General features: G+C 42.7%; 1 protein-coding gene across 1 annotated transcript in view; it reads left to right on the top strand.

The window, feature by feature from the left end:
- The window catches only part of FASN (fatty acid synthase), a 44,640-nt gene that overhangs the window by 24,821 nt on the left and 3,820 nt on the right, over nucleotides 1-15,999 (top strand). The window contains exons 23-42 of the mRNA XM_074889681.1: nucleotides 21-407; nucleotides 2,403-2,567; nucleotides 2,768-2,886; nucleotides 2,983-3,137; nucleotides 3,468-3,671; nucleotides 4,658-4,808; nucleotides 5,302-5,480; nucleotides 6,056-6,175; nucleotides 6,326-6,448; nucleotides 8,290-8,513; nucleotides 8,821-9,022; nucleotides 9,994-10,145; nucleotides 10,637-10,728; nucleotides 10,878-11,029; nucleotides 11,311-11,553; nucleotides 13,050-13,238; nucleotides 13,781-14,008; nucleotides 14,458-14,678; nucleotides 15,245-15,343; nucleotides 15,478-15,729. Of these exons, the coding sequence (XP_074745782.1) occupies nucleotides 21-407; nucleotides 2,403-2,567; nucleotides 2,768-2,886; nucleotides 2,983-3,137; nucleotides 3,468-3,671; nucleotides 4,658-4,808; nucleotides 5,302-5,480; nucleotides 6,056-6,175; nucleotides 6,326-6,448; nucleotides 8,290-8,513; nucleotides 8,821-9,022; nucleotides 9,994-10,145; nucleotides 10,637-10,728; nucleotides 10,878-11,029; nucleotides 11,311-11,553; nucleotides 13,050-13,238; nucleotides 13,781-14,008; nucleotides 14,458-14,678; nucleotides 15,245-15,343; nucleotides 15,478-15,729 (3,657 nt within the window). The remainder of the gene's footprint in view (nucleotides 1-20; nucleotides 408-2,402; nucleotides 2,568-2,767; nucleotides 2,887-2,982; nucleotides 3,138-3,467; nucleotides 3,672-4,657; nucleotides 4,809-5,301; nucleotides 5,481-6,055; nucleotides 6,176-6,325; nucleotides 6,449-8,289; nucleotides 8,514-8,820; nucleotides 9,023-9,993; nucleotides 10,146-10,636; nucleotides 10,729-10,877; nucleotides 11,030-11,310; nucleotides 11,554-13,049; nucleotides 13,239-13,780; nucleotides 14,009-14,457; nucleotides 14,679-15,244; nucleotides 15,344-15,477; nucleotides 15,730-15,999) is intronic.

The raw sequence follows: 15,999 nt of genomic DNA, 5'->3' as shown, positions 1-15,999 counted from the left end.
TTTCCCTTCTTTTCTCACAGGCTCTTGCAGGAAGTGGACATCTTTTCTCTCGTGTCAAAAGTATTTTGAATACTCAGCCCCTGTTGCAGGTGGACTACATTGCCACTGACCGCATCCTGGAAACTCTTTCACCTAATGAAACAGAGCTACAAGATGGAGTTTCCTTTAGCCAGTGGGATCCATCTAGCCTTCCCTCTGGAAATCTGACCAGTGCTGACTTGGTGGTGTACAACTGTTCAACAAGTGTTCTAGGGAACACCACCGAAATTGTCTCTAATTTGGCAGCTGCAGTGAAAGAAGGAGGGTTTGTTTTGCTACACACCCTTCTTAAAGGAGAAACTCTTGGAGAAATTGTCGGTTTCCTTACAAGTCCAGATCTACAGCAGAAACACAGCTTCCTGAGTGAGGTAAGCCTCATGGAAGGACAAATACTTTCTCAGTGAATAGTCTGGAGTTTGCTGCTTGCAAATGCTCTTGTGATGAATGTTGAGTAGACGTCACTTACCTCACTTCCCATTGAGGCCCTCTGCAGGACTATGTCATAAACATTTCTTTAGAAGAGTAGTGAATTTCCATGTAATAGGTTGAGAGAGTAAACTCTGAGTTCAGTCAGGAGAGCCTTGGAAAATTATTCATTGTCACTTGTATATCTGTATAATCTGTGTGAAAACACTAGCTAGGACAATTCTTTTATAGTAAAATAATGTGCTGCGTTGTTGGGTGGGGTACAGCTCTATCACAATAGGATCCTAAAATGCTTCAGTATCAGAATATCTCTTTTCCTTTTGATATCACTGCTGGGAGTGAGACTTTACAAACTGGTAATGTTCTTCTAACACTGAAGTGCTCCCAGAAAGGAAGGCTTTTCTCTTGTACTTTTATTTTGTTCTTCTTCCTTCCTTCCTCTCTTCCCTTCCTCCCCACTTTATCTGATCCCATAATGAGATACAGCAAAATAAGTCCTCAGAAGCATAGGCAGGGGGGAGGGTGTCTGCTTTATATCTGCAATCCAGTATGTCATGCAGAACTAATGCCAATGCTGGCGCAGGAGGAGGAGAGCAAGTGGCAAGGGTACGGGTGGGCGCTGGGACGTGACTTCCTCTTGGCAGCTGTTAGACCAAGCAGTAATGGGAAACTGCCCCTCTACAGAACATAGGTGTTATTCCTGGTTTGAGGGGCTGTAGCCTCTCAGCTCTTGTTTTAGAATAAGAAGAGAGTAGCACTTCTAAAATTCTTTGTTTATAATTCCGGAGTGAGGTAGTTGGATTTTGAATTTTGCAATGACATGGATTCTAGCCCTTCGCTTTCCACAAAGATTTTTCAAGGAGATCTGAGAAGAAAAGGGTGAGTTCTTCAGCTTTACATCTTGCCCAGTAAAGAGGGGGGTAAAAAGAAGACTGTGAGATGCTACTGAAGCTGACAACTTAAAACCTAGATCTGTCATAAGTGTCAGTAGCCTGGTATTAGCAAAACCCTCGGATAAGATAGATGCAAGTTGAATGCACTTTCTCTAAAGAAAATGATGTGGCGCAGGCAAGAGTGGGCAGGACTTGATATAGTTCTTAAAGTTTTCTAGATAGGGACATTGTCCCTAGTCCTCGATGTAAGGGGTCACGCTGTAAAAACCTTCCGCTGTTCTGTGCCTGGCATATGAAAAGCAAATGGATGCTTTTCTAAGAGCCTGCAATCACCTTTATTTTGTTCAGATAGTAGAACCTTGATGTTTCTGGGTATGCCATACATGCATTTTCATTCTTTTGTTTTTCTGAAGTGCTATTTCAATGTAACTTAAGTGTATAGGTGCCTTTTCCTTGCTTGTGGTTGGTTGCTTCTCCCCACCCCCCTGAAGCTGAAGGATTTGGATGACTTGGTTTTTCATGTTTTCTCTGTCCTGCTTTAGTTTTTCTGTTGCAGACAGGGTTTACGTGACACAGACTGGTAACATCTAAACTCAGTCTTTCCAATTCTCCACTTCTGTTAATTTTTTGTGTTGCACACCTCCACAGACAAACAGATTGCGTTACTGCTGTTCACATTCAAATACCGTATGGGATTTGACAGCATGGTCACTGCTTTTTTTTTTTCCCCCCACTCTGGTAGTGTGATAAGACTAGTTCCCTAACCAGGACTTTGAGATAGTTGTACTTCTGCTTTCTGAGAATCTTTTAGGGAAGAAGGAACAGTCTAGACATGGATAAAATACTGTTATGTTAGTCAAATATTTGTTTGTACTGAGACAATACAGAACAGATGCCAAGATTTCAAGCAAAAGTAAGAAAGAGGTGGACGGTGCCTGTTGTTCCTGGTGAAGCTGTCTTTGAGGAGATTCAACATGAAGCAGAGGTGTGACTTGTATTTTTAATTGACTTTCCTGTTAATTGTTGTTCTACCTGGTTTGACAGGCACAGTGGGAGGGCATATTCAGCAAAACCTCACTGAATCTGGTTGCCATGAAGAAATCATTCTTTGGCTCAGTTATTTTCCTGTGTCGTCGGCAAGCCCCTGCCAAAACACCCGTTTTTCTGCCAATAGATGAGACCCATTATAAGTGGGTTGAATCTTTAAAGGTGAGAATTTCTTTGTCCTGGGTATCTGAATTTACAAATCATTACACTTTCTAAATGAAATACTTAGCAGTGTTAAAAGAAGTGTGTGTCTATGTGTGTTCCTTTTCTTAAAATAGAAGTTATTCATCCCTGCCTTAAGGATACAATGGCTATTTGCTTTCTGTGGTTCCTAGTAAAACAGTTTGGTGTTTGTCCTGTAGGAGGTGTTGGCTGACCCATTGGAGCAGCCTGTGTGGTTGACTGCCACCAGTTGTGGGAACTCGGGAATTCTGGGAATGGTGAACTGCCTCCGCCTTGAAGCAGAAGGCCACAGAATCAGGTACATAAGTGTGCCCTTGAGTCAGTTAGAGATGAGATATTTTTGTGTTAGCTTCTTTTCAGGCCTGTAGTAAAAATGACAACTCTTGGCTTCTAGGTGTGTGTTCGTTTCCAACTTGAACCCTTCATCAGCTGTCCCACCCACAAGTCTTTCTTCCCTGGAGATGCAGGAGATTGTTCAGAGGGACCTGGTGATGAATGTGTACCGTGATGGGAAGTGGGGCTCCTTCAGGCATCTCCCGTTGCAGCAAGGTAACTCTTCTGAGGTCTGAGGATCACTTGCAGGGCCTTGAGTCTGAATGGACTTGGAATAGAAAATGAGTAGCTGTTGTTCCTACAATTATTTTTTATTATTATTTTTTTTAATGGATAATTTGGATTTTTTCTGTTCACTCTGAGCTGGAGCAGTAGCACGCTCTGGTGCCAGGAGGAGGGATGAGCTATTTAGGTTATGGGTAGTATTGTAGGGTAAGAAAGGGCTTTCTGGAGAGCAGATGGAGGATACACAAGAAGTTTACTCATTCTGGAAAGTGTGTGCCTGTGTTAATGTGTGTAAAGTTCTTATTGTTGCCTCTTCTGCAGCACAACCTCAGGAGTTAACAGAACATGCCTATGTAAATGTGTTGACTCGTGGAGACCTCTCATCTCTTCATTGGATTGTCTCCCCACTTCGACACTTCCACACAACTAACCCCAATGTTCAACTCTGCAAAGTCTATTATGCATCTCTCAACTTCCGGGACATTATGCTGGCCACAGGGAAGCTTTCACCAGATGCTATCCCTGGTGAGTTAAAATTACACGAGAAGAAAATGTATTTATGTGTTACTGTTCTAGAACTTACATAATCTCCTGAATGTTAGTTATGCACTGGCTAAAGTGCGTATCAGGTTTTGTTTAGCAAGAAAGTATACTTTTGAAAAGGAAGTAGCCCTGCTGCAGGACTGTGCACCAAAAACTTGTAAGTTCTACTTCCCATTGCAGTCCCATTTTTCATATGGCAAAATGAATAAACCTTGCTGTGAGGAAACATTGCTAGTTCTGTTGCCTAGATATCAAGTGTGAGGTGAAGCACACTTGATGGAGGTTCCAGAGATGGGTAAGGTACATACCATGATGAGAATGTTGAAGTTTCATGCTGTCATGCTACTGGACCTGCTTTGCTTTTAGGGGAGAAAAATACAAGGTGAAATAATCTCCTGTCTACAGAACAAAGGTGGTAATATCTTGCTCATAGTGAGTTAAGAATTAATGTAATGTCCATTAAATTGTTTTAAAGCTGTATTTAAAGGAGAGGGGGCAGAAGATGTAAAAAGTGTGTTTGGGGATTCTTATGGGCAACTTGACTAGAGCTGGGTTGCCCTTCATGACTGAGATTAGTCTCTGCCTAAAATGGGTGTTTGCAAAAATTAAGGTTTCACAGCACATTTTTGCTGTAATCATACTTTCTAGCTTATGTATCATTCGTTTTCAGAGAGACAAAATTGCCTCTGAAACAAGATGTTTCCATAAAATTTCAGATTAAAATTGAAAACTAAAGCAGTATCATCAAGGATAAAGAGTAAGATTTAATGAAACCAAGTCCTTTTCTGCTACTCTTATAGTAAGAAATTAACTGTGGTGACTTATGAACTTTGTACATAGTAGATAAATCCCAGCACTCTTTCTGTCTCTGAGGTTCTAACTTTCAGGGACTACCGTTGTAGTAAATTCTTGACTAAGAGATTTTTGAAGAGAAATTTCTTTTGTAAAAGATGGTAACGTTCTTTCAGGTAACTGGGCTTTGCAGCAGTGCATGTTGGGCATGGAGTTCTCTGGACGGGACCTGGCTGGAAGAAGGGTGATGGGATTGCTGCCAGCAAAGGGGCTGGCTACAGTGGTAGACTGTGACAAGAGGTTTCTGTGGGAGGTGCCTAAAAACTGGTAGGTCAACTTCTGTTTTCTGGTTTGTGTATGTGGTTAAGATTTGTCTTCCTGCCTGAGGCTGACAGCCCTGATCAGCCCAGAGTACTGCACAGTGGGTAGATTCCCTCTGGGAAATAACATCAGAGCTATAGTCTCCTGAGCAGCTGTAGGATTTGGCTGATTCCCTGCAGGAATTGCACTAGTTTTTGTACAGTGTCTTGCACAAGGTTCTCATCTCTTGGGCTCTTAGCTCCACGTGTTTCAGTATACACTGGGATTTTGGTGTTAGTTATGTTACTGGTCAGTTACTGAAATATTTTTGCAGAAGGATGAGACTCTTGTCTGTGCTTGGCAGCTGTGGCAGTCTGCTGTACGCTTGAGAACTGTTTATACTTTTTGGTCTATCTCAGCAGTTTAACCTTTCCATTGGAGAAAAGCGAATTTCATTGGGAGAATCTAGTAGTCTTTTCCAAGGCTAAAGATACCTTCTGTCTTTCACTCTGTTTCTTAGGACTCTGGAAGAAGCAGCTTCAGTGCCCGTGGTTTATGCCACTGCTTATTATGCTTTGGTGGTTCGAGGTGGTATGAAGAAGGGTGAGAGTGTCCTTATTCATTCTGGCTCAGGAGGTGTGGGCCAAGCAGCCATTGCCATTGCCCTGAGCATGGGCTGCCGTGTCTTTGCTACCATAGGTGAGTACTGAGGGTCCAGTGGCACGGGGGAAAAAATAATTACATATGTATAATAGAGAGAGGAAGTGTGTGTGCACACACATGTGTTTATATATAAAAATACATATTTATGTATATACTTTTGTCCCCCAATATGATCTCCTGTAACTTTGATCTAGTTTCTAGACTGAGAATATGATACATGGTAAATACAGCTACTGACTGTGCACTTGAAAATTCCACAGCACAGACAAATTTATCTACCTCTGTACAGTATATAATCAAAAGTACAAAAGAAGATCAAGGCTTCTTCATTTTAAATTCAGTAATGTGATCAAATAATGTCTATGCATTGTAAGGCTTGGTCTGTTTCTGTCCTTGCTCTAGCTCATTGTTACTCATGAGCAGTAACAACTAGACAGCCTTTGTCCTAAGGTTTGATACCTTGAGAGCCTGAGAGCTTTGAAGCAAGCGCTTGATGGCTGCTCAGACTTAAAGTCCTTGGCAAAAGATGTGCAGATGAAAGTGGGCTGTTTCATCATAATAAAACTTAACGTAAGAGCACTGGCATCATTCAACCTGTCCTCTACTTCCAGGCTCCACTGAGAAACGCGAATATCTCCAAGCAAGATTCCCACAGCTGGATGCTAATAGCTTTGCTAGCTCCCGAAATACTACCTTTGAGCAACATATACTGCGAGTTACCAATGGGAAAGGTAAGTTCAAGGAATATTTTTCCTTCTTTTGTCAGCTATGCCACACTATGCCATTCCACTTTCTAAAGACAAAATGAGTCACTAGAATAACAGGGTTAGGCTCTTAGGAGAGTTGAGTTTATTAAATAGCTGCTTCTCCTTTCATTGCAGGTGTCAACCTCGTGTTAAATTCCTTGGCAGAAGAGAAGCTCCAAGCCAGTCTCCGTTGTCTTGCGCGACACGGGCGCTTTTTGGAAATAGGCAAATTTGATCTGTCTAACAACAGTCAGCTTGGTAAGATGGGGCATCAGGAAATATATCTCACTAGCTTTAAGCAAGCATGACAGTACAACGTATATACTATCTTAACACAGATTAATCTTCAAATTTAGAAAAGCTTTTAGCTGGAATACTTGTTTCCCTTTTATCACTAACAATTTATGTGGTCTTTTCAACAAATAGCTTCTTGGAGAAGCAGGGCACTCCGCATTTTTCTGGAAGCCTGCATAAAACTTGCAAAATAAGTTATCTTCCTCAGAGTCTTTAAAACCAGTATATGACAAGTTGCCTACAAAGTGTTTGGGCAGGAAGACAGTAAGAAGCAGCATTCACTTCACTATGGCACTCGTTACCACTGTGTCTGTTAGCTTGCAGATTTCATATATCTGTTGGACTTCTAAACTTTTGGGGATGTAACATATCCATTTGTAATATGAGTGCACTGTAAAACTTAGCAAATGAAGTTCATAGCTATACAAGCTGCAGTTTTGCTCTCTGTTCTGGGTAAACTTGATCATTTGTAGAGTGAAAGTAATTGGAATTGTTCAGATACCTACAGAGAACCTGATCTTGCAAGAACCTTAATTTGTGGTTTCACTAAGTATCTGTGCCACTTTTAATAGAATATGATAGTTCCAGTTGGAAGGGACCTGCAACGATCATCTAGTCCGATTGCCTGACAGCTTCAGGGTTGACCAAAAATTAAAGCACATTATTTAAGGGCATTTTCCAAATGCCTCTTAAACACCAACGGGCAATGGTGCATCAACCACCTCTCTAGGAGGTCTGTTCCAGTGTTTGACCACCCTTTAGGTAAAGAAATGTTTCCTAATATCTAGTCTGAACCTCCCCTGATGCAGCTTTGAGCCATTTCCACATGTCCTGTCACTGGATCCCAGGGAGCAGAGCTCAGCACCTCCCTCTCCATGTCCCCTCCTCAGGAAGCTGCAGGGAGCAATGAGGTTGCCCCTCGGCCTCCTTCTCTCCAGACTAGACAAACCTGAAGTCCTTAGCTGCACCTCCACAGGATGTGCCTTCCAGCCCTTCACCTGCTGCTTTGCCCCTTCCTCTGGATGCATTCAAGTACCTTCACACCCCTTTTAAATTGAGGGGCCCAAAACCATGCAGTGCTCCAGGTGAGGACACTGCCCTCTCTTGCCTGGCTGGCCGTGCTGGGTTTGAGGCCCCCTCGAGATGCCGTTTGCCCTCCTGGTGCCAGGGCACGCTGCCGCCTCCTGCTGAGCTGCTGCCCCGCAGCACCCCCAGAGCCCTCCCAGTTTTTGATGGCACTTGGGCAAGTTTAACCTGATTTCTTTTGGATTGGAAAACAAATTGGAATATTGCAATGTGATGTGTTGGTGAAAAATGACAAGAATGTTCTTCTGTTGTAGAATGACTGCATATAGCAAGTGTTGACAGTTTCCTTTCTTATTCTAATTAAATTTCAAAAGATCCTAGCATCATAGAAAACTTCCTGTGGGCAAGAGTTTCCTGTGGAGATGGACGGGATGTACGTGGGACTCTAGCTCCTCGTGATTCTAACTCAGCTGTCACTAGACACAAAATGTCCTTTTCAGTATCAGACTGACCATATTATAACTTGTCCTCTTGACTCACTATTTTTGTGAGTGGAGTTTCTGTTAAATTGGTCTGCTTGTAAGAGAACAACCTAATTAATATAGCATTTAGAGAGTATATGCAGGAAGGAGTTTGGAAAATGTATAATTCTAGCAGCTAATGACTGCTTTACTCCTCAATCTTACACTACTGACCTCCACAAAAATGTTTCTGAAGCAGAAGATAGACTGTTTTGAAATGTCAGCAGTATCAGGTCATAACCAAGTTGCTTTTTCTAGGAATGGCTCTCTTCCTCAAGAACGTGGCATTTCATGGGATACTACTAGATGCAATCTTTGATGCGGGAAACCAGGAGTGGGAACTAGTATCAGAGTTGTTGAAGAAAGGCATAAAAGATGGTGTAGTAAAGCCCCTGAGGAGCACAGTCTTCAACAAAGAAGAGGTAGAAGCTGCCTTCAGGTTCATGGCACAAGGAAAACATATTGGCAAAGTTATGATCAAGGTAATGAGATAACGACTTTGATTCTCTGATGCATCTGTCATCCTCTGTAGGTGACTATATTGGATATTTTGATCCAGTTCAGGTCGAAGCTGTATAACTAGGACAGCACAGCGTTACTGTTTTTACTGCTGACACTGTAACAAATTTAACTGTGAGGTCCGTCACTCTGATTCTAAGAGATTCATTCCCATTGACTGGAGGAGCGTAGCATGGAACGATAAGAAATGCATTGTGTAGCCGATCTTAACTACTTTTTCTTCTTTTTTTTTTTCTTTTTTTCTTTTTTTTTTTTCCTTGCGGGGCAAAGGTCCAAGAAGAGGAAGAGGAACATCCTTTAAGAAGGTCTGAACCAGTTAAAATCTCTGCCATCTCCCGAACCTCCTGCCCATCTACCAAGTCTTACATCATCACAGGAGGCCTAGGAGGATTTGGGCTTGAGTTGGCACAGTGGCTGGTTGAGAGAGGAGCACAGAAGCTTATACTGACATCTCGTTCTGGCATACGAACTGGTAAGCAAAAATTGTAAAGGAAAGGTGAATTTGTAGTTTCTCTCTGTTTTTAAGTGTCCTACCAGCAAATATTAATGTCTTGATTTCTTTTCTTTCCTCTCATGTATGTATTCTTTCACTTCAAACAAGCTATTGTCCCCTTTATTCTAAAATAGGAAGTATCTTTTAACTTGACCTCTTTTCCAACTACTTCCTCTTTTTTTATGCTTCCTAATTCTATCAACGCATTTTCTCCCTTACGCAGGATTTTTTCTGCAGCTTTACTTTTACCCCCCTACAAAGTCTGTATCTGGCTACCTCCCTGACTTGTCCAGCGGCTGGTGATCACATGCCACAAGGAAAGGCCTATAAACTCCTTGATACTCTGTCCCTCAAGTTGTATGTGTGGATATTTGCTCTTGCTCCTTCAGATAGCTCATCTGTAAAGATGTGCCCTACTAACTGATAACATCAGTAAGCATTTTTACTCCGTTTAAGCCGTTAGTTTGATTACAGTGGCAGCACTGAGATTTCTTATCAGTGGTAGTTTTCAGTGTTTCCTCATGCAAATTCAGTCATAACCAAACTTCTTTCTGTCTCTACAGATTTCTCCTTTCTATTGGCAAGTTCAAAATTGCACCACTTGTGCAAACACAGAGATCAAATACTTCTACTTCTGAAGTTCTAGTTGTGCTACTGTAATCTGTTGTCTTGCTCTAATGTGGCCGTTCTTTCCTGTCTCGGTACCCAAATTCTTGTCAACTTCCCTTCACTGTTATACTTTTTCTTCCTGCCACTACCTTACCTTCTCCTGACTCTGTTCTCCACTTTGATCTACTTAGAATATTTCTGAAACAAGTGATTTCTCTCTACTATTCAAGTTTTATCCAATTTTTGTCTTGTAGTTGAATCAGGAATTAATTAGCTGTTCAGTCCCTATCTAGTCAGAAAAGTGTAAGGAGCAGGTTAACCGAAGCCTTCATTTTTTGTAGGTTACCAGGCTAAACGTGTTAGAGAGTGGAAGGCACTGGGGATCCAAGTGTTGGTATCTACCAGTGATATTGGAACACTAGAAGGAACACAGCTCTTGATAGAAGAAGCTTTGCAGCTTGGCCCAGTTGGAGGCATCTTTAATTTGGCTGTGGTAAGTGACAGAAATGCTCAGGACCTGTAAGAGACAGCAGCCATTCAAGTGACTTTTTTTTATTGAGGGCAGTCAGGCTTCATACAGTTTTCGATTGCCTCTCGTTTCAAAGGACACTTTGCTTTGGCCTTACCTGGTGTCTAAAGGCTTATGGGTCTGGCCCCTTGACTTGGGAAGCAACAGTATGTGGCCAGTGAGCTCAGTTCTGGGATAAGATGAAAGACCCCTGAGGACAAGAAAAATCCCATACAGAACTTGCTAGATGAAGGCTGCAGTGGCAGTACTGAAAAAAGCACTTACTAAAAGCCATGTTGTCCTTGTCGTATTTCAGCATGTTCAGGATATGTCTGTACTGTAAAGTTACAAAAATGCATTGTGTAGTGATATCCTCTCATATCTCAAACCACGTGGCAAATTTAAACTGACAAACTGGAGATACTGAAACTGCACCTTTTTTTAATTTTCTTTTCTCTCTCCCCCTCCCCCAATAGGTCCTTAGAGATGGCATGATTGAAAATCAGACCCCAGAATTATTCTGGGAGGTCAACAAGCCCAAGTATTCAGGAACCCTTCATTTGGATTGGTAAGTGTGTGTAGAAGGGTCAAATACAAACTGCTTTTATAGTCAGAGCTGACCAAATTTAGTCGTTCTAGTCTCGCACTAGCCTTCCATGGTAACACACAGTCAGCAGGTTTTTCTGATGGTGTTTCTCTCTTCTGCTGTGCTCCAAGGGTGACTCGTAAGAAATGTCCAGACCTGGACTATTTTGTTGTGTTCTCCTCTGTAAGCTGTGGAAGAGGAAATGCTGGGCAAAGTAATTATGGCTTTGCCAATTCTACCATGGAGCGTATCTGCGAGCAACGACATCATGATGGACTCCCAGGTAAGATGACTTTACTCATGCAGAATAACCTATCTCACCGAACATCCAGCGCAAAAACAGCTCACCAGAAACTTGTGCACTTGTCTGGAATGATAATGAATGTTGAAGGCTGTTTCCTCTTAGCTGTTAACCTGAGTCGTTCGTGTGTGAATGAACAGTGACCATTTAACAGTACAAAGGAAATACAGGCCTTTGCTTAGCTGTTTTTTAACTCTCTTTTGTTGCTGCCATGTGCATTAGTTAGTTGCCTAGTGTGTTTTTTCTTCTGATTTCTCCTCCAGGCCTGGCAATCCAGTGGGGAGCCATTGGTGATGTGGGTATCCTTCTGAAGACAATGGGAAACAGAGAGATTGTCGTCGGGGGAACCATTCCCCAGCAAATCAGCTCATGCCTGGAGGTGCTCGATACCTTCCTGAATCAACCTCATCCTGTCATGTCCAGTTTTGTCCTAGCAGAGAAAGTCTCTGTGAAAACTGAAGGAGGCAGCCAACGGGATCTTGTAGAAGCTGTCGCTCACATCCTGGGTAAGTGCTCTCAGACAAGCCCTGCTGGGCAGTGTCTACCATCTCAGTGCTTTTGGGAACCAGTGCTGCTGCTGTAGGTGTTCTGTTCAGCATCTCCTCCTGATATCCTGTGGTGTGGGTGTGGTGGTGGTGTTGGGACTGTTTGTTAGTTTATTTTTTTCCTTTACACTGCTCCTCCTCTCCAGTAATCAGTTTTTCTTCAGTGTGGGCTTTTCTCCCTTACTGTGTTTGCATGCACATGCACACATACTTCAGTGTCTTGGGTTTTGTTTAGAGTGGACTGGTGCCTTTCTCCAAATGGGGAATCGACAGGAAGAGCCCCCAGGAGCAAAATTCTGTGACAGTGCATAATAAGGCAAATACATGACTAACTCTGAGTACTATTCCAGCTTTCAAATGTTCACCTTGGGATGTCCCCATGCTGCAAAAAGTAGCTTTTATACTTGAGGACTAACTGATAGAGTATTCTCTTACCAGCTTTGTCCATCATCCCATGTGAACGTCTAGTAACCACAGCTTAACCATGACCTCCTGTCTGTTCTGAACCTGCTTCCTTTTACCATTGTGTCCCCTGGTCTTGTGTTGAAAGTGAATCTCTGTCAACTCTACTATGTCCCACCTCAGTTGTCTCTTTTGCAGACAGAAGTGTGTACTGATTCTCTGTTTTCTACCAGAAGAGGTACTGATAGATTAAAGACAGTCTAGTGAGTATTACTTAAGGAATTGCATGCAGTAACTGACAGCAGATCTGACCTCAGAACAGTCATGTCTTTTAGAAGTCATAGGAAAGTGTCTGGGAAATTGTACCAGCTGTAGGGTTAGTTTGGAAGGAGAGAGCGTGTGAGGACAAGAAAGGGAGAAACTAGTAAGAAGCCTAATGGTGGGAAGGGTGGCAACATGGGACAGCACCAGGTGAAGGAAGGGAGGAAGAGCTGTAGATGGAAGTGTAATTATGAGAAGTCTTTTACAGGTAAGGAGAGGGTGAGAGACTTGAACAGTATGAAAACTGAAGGGGAAGAGATGATAAAGACTAGAGGAATCGCTGCCTCCTCCAATGTGATAGACGTCAAGTGTTGCAATCAACCATCATTGACACTGATAACTGTTTCATTTTATGTTGTAGCTGAGAATTAGTTGCATTAGGCCTAGGACTGCAGTTTCAGTTAGAGCCTCCAGTATGTGAAATTCTTCTAGCTGACTGCTCTGAACTTGGCCTAGAGCTGAAGTGACAATGTTCACAGCTATTTAGCTGGGACTAATGTATCCCCTGTCACAAAGCTGTGCCCATTTAACACATACTCTAAAGACTAGGTCCTACATGACCAGATGTGGGTTGTAGAAGAGGTGGGTTGTGAAAGCATTAGATGGTCCTGAAAGGTTCTCTGTAGCTGCAGTTTTTTCAGGTTTTAGGAGAAAGAAGGAAGCTGAGAAGATGGCTAGAGAGGCCTAAAGCTGAAAAGAAATCAGCCTTTTGTTAGCATGCTGTTTTTTCTCAGGTGTCCGTGATGTGAGTAGTCTGAATGCTGAGAGTTCGTTGGCAGACTTGGGCCTGGATTCCTTGATGGGTGTGGAAGTGCGCCAGACACTGGAGAGAGACTATGACATCATTATGACCATGAGAGAAATTCGACTCCTTACAATCAACAAACTGCGTGAACTTTCTTCCAAGTCCGGGACAGCAGAGGGTATATATAGTGTCTGGATTAGGGTTGCCACCAGTCACCTGAGCCCACACAATTAAGCTTCCGATCTGTTGCTTTCATCTCTAGTGACATGAGCCTCTATAAAATCGTGAAATAAGATCATGAAATAAGGTTATAGCTGAAGAGCTTTTAAGTGACAGACATATTACTGAAGTGCATTGAGCATTGGGTCAGGCCCATCATTTCCAGGGGCCAGGGTGTAAGAAAGAGCGTGAAAGCTGCTTTCTTGCCTGGCTGGTATCTGCCTGCATGAGTGCTCTTATGCAGCTGTATGCAGGATGTAATTTGAGACCTTTTACCTGTCTGAGGAATATGCAGTGTAATGTCATGCTTACTGTAAGCTAAAAGCATATGCAGTTGCTGCAGAGCAGCTGACAATGGGAAGATCCCTGTGTCTGTGCCCTGATGATTTAGTGAGCCAATGAGCTAATCTGGAGCAGCTCTGAAATTCTCCTTTAGGAGTATGGCTACATGACCAAGACTGATCCTGAATCTAATTGTGTTTGGTGTGCTTCCCTTCAAAGAGCTGAAGCCATCCCAACCAATGAAGACAGGCCCGGGTGAACCTCCAAAACTGGATTTGAACAACTTGTTGGTGAACCCAGAAGGACCAACAGTCACACGTCTCAATGATGTTCAGAGCACAGAGCGGCCTCTTTTCCTTGTTCACCCCATTGAAGGGTCCATTGCGGTTTTCTACACTCTCGCCTCCAGGCTTCATATGCCCTGCTATGGGCTCCAGTGCACAAAAGGTATTTCAGTTCTTCAGCATCTTGATTTTGTAAACACAACATTCCGAATTTTAGTTGCCTTAGAGAGAGCTTTGTTTCTAGACTCTTAAACTTGGATGATCAAGCCTCAGCACCCCTGTAGTCTGCATAGGGTAACAAGAGAAGTACTAAGTTAGATTGAAGAGTTTATGTATGGGGAAATGGGACAATTGGATGTTGCACTGAGTCCCTGCTGACAGACAAGCATGCAGGAGAAAAACAAGGCATGCTGTTCTGTTTTGTCTTTGGAAAGCCAGGAACATTACTGTTCCTTGTCCAAAATGTAAGTTTCTAACCATAGTTTAGAAACTTGTTTTCAAAATAACCTGGATGTTTCCAGTAGGGTTGGGTCTCACCTCATGAAAGTTAATTGTCTCTGCTAGTGTCTTTTCACCGAGTTGTCGTGTTTCTAACTCACTTCCATGTTCTAGCTGCTCCCTTGGACAGCATACAGAGCCTGGCAGCCTATTACATTGACTGTATGAAGCAGATACAACCTGAAGGACCTTACTGCATTGCTGGATATTCCTTCGGTGCCTGTGTAGCCTTTGAAATGTGCTCCCAGCTGCAAGCACAACAAATAGCTTCCCATGCTCTCAACAGTTTATTCCTCTTTGATGGGTCTCATTCCTTTGTGGCAGCGTACACTCAGGTAAGAGATTTTTTGTCTGGGGACCATCCCGTGTTGTCAGGCTCATGTTCTGGGAGCTTACTATTCTAGGTATGAGCCATGTGAAAAGCTGACAGACTTTTCTCGATAGGGGAGTTGGGAGACAGCTGTAGACAGTGGATCCTTAGGGATGTCTGAAGGATGGAAGCATATGGGGGGTGGTCTTCATTAACTGGCAAGGGCTAAGATACAAATGTTGCTCTTGCTATGATAAATCATAATACTTGTACGTCTTCTGGAAGATCCTGGAGCCCACAAGACAAGATCTTCACGAAGGAACACTAGGAAACCTCGCTTAAGCTTTCCTTTCCATTTTTGTTGTACTTTCTAGAGGATACTAGGCACTTAGCAATTGCCACCTGTGGATTTGCTATCTAATCTGTCCTCAAGGGATTGTCCTCCCCCACTGCAAGCTTCGGTGTATCCTTTTTTTTTCTCCTTTTTTTTTCCCTTCTCTTTTTCCCAGTTTGAAGCCCTTTGTTCTGTAACTGTTTTTATCTTCAGCATATCCCTCTCACGTTTGCATTTCATTCTTCTCTCTCTTCCAGAGCTACAGAGCCAAACTCACCCAAGGAAATGAGGCTGCGTTGGAGACTGAAGCACTGTGTGCCTTTGTTCAGCAATTTACAGGCATTGAATACAATAAGGTAATGTTTATCTTTCTTTTTTTTTTTTTTAAATACCTCTTTATGTTGCCCAAGAGGGCTGTGGTTTTTCATTTAACGGAGATGGATTCTCAGATATTGACACTAATAGGAAAAAAAAATGTTAATATTTCCAGCTGCTGGAGGTTCTTCTCCCCCTGAAAGATCTGGAGGCTCGTGTGAATGCTGCTGCAGACCTGATAACTCAGATTCATACAAATATCAATCGTGAAGCACTCAACTTTGCCGCTGCTTCCTTTTATCATAAACTGAAGGCTGCCGACAAGTATATACCAGAGTCCAAGTATCATGGGAATGTGACACTGATGCGGGCAAAGTCTCACAATGAATATGAAGAAGGTCTGGGTGGAGACTACAGACTCTCAGAGGTAAGTCTGAGGCCCACTGGTGACTGTTGAGGTTCCCCTGATACTTGGGGGAGCAAAAGAAAAGCATGGAAAATGATCCTTACTGAGGGAGAAGGGATGAAACCAATCTAAAAGAAATTGTCATTCTGCAGCTATTGTGCTCTAATGAGAATTAAAAGTCCCCCAAAAGAAAAGAGTTGATTGGTTCCAGGCATTTTCTCAGGGTAGTGAGGGCCAGGAGAATGTCTAGCCATCTATATTGGATAAGCAAGTGTTTTCTCTAGCTGATTC

Source organism: Strix uralensis, chromosome 19 (genome assembly GCF_047716275.1).
Source record: "Strix uralensis isolate ZFMK-TIS-50842 chromosome 19, bStrUra1, whole genome shotgun sequence".
Lineage (NCBI taxonomy): Eukaryota > Metazoa > Chordata > Aves > Strigiformes > Strigidae > Strix > Strix uralensis.
Note: the sequence above shows the minus strand (reverse complement) of the source record. Positions and strands in the feature narration are given on the sequence as shown.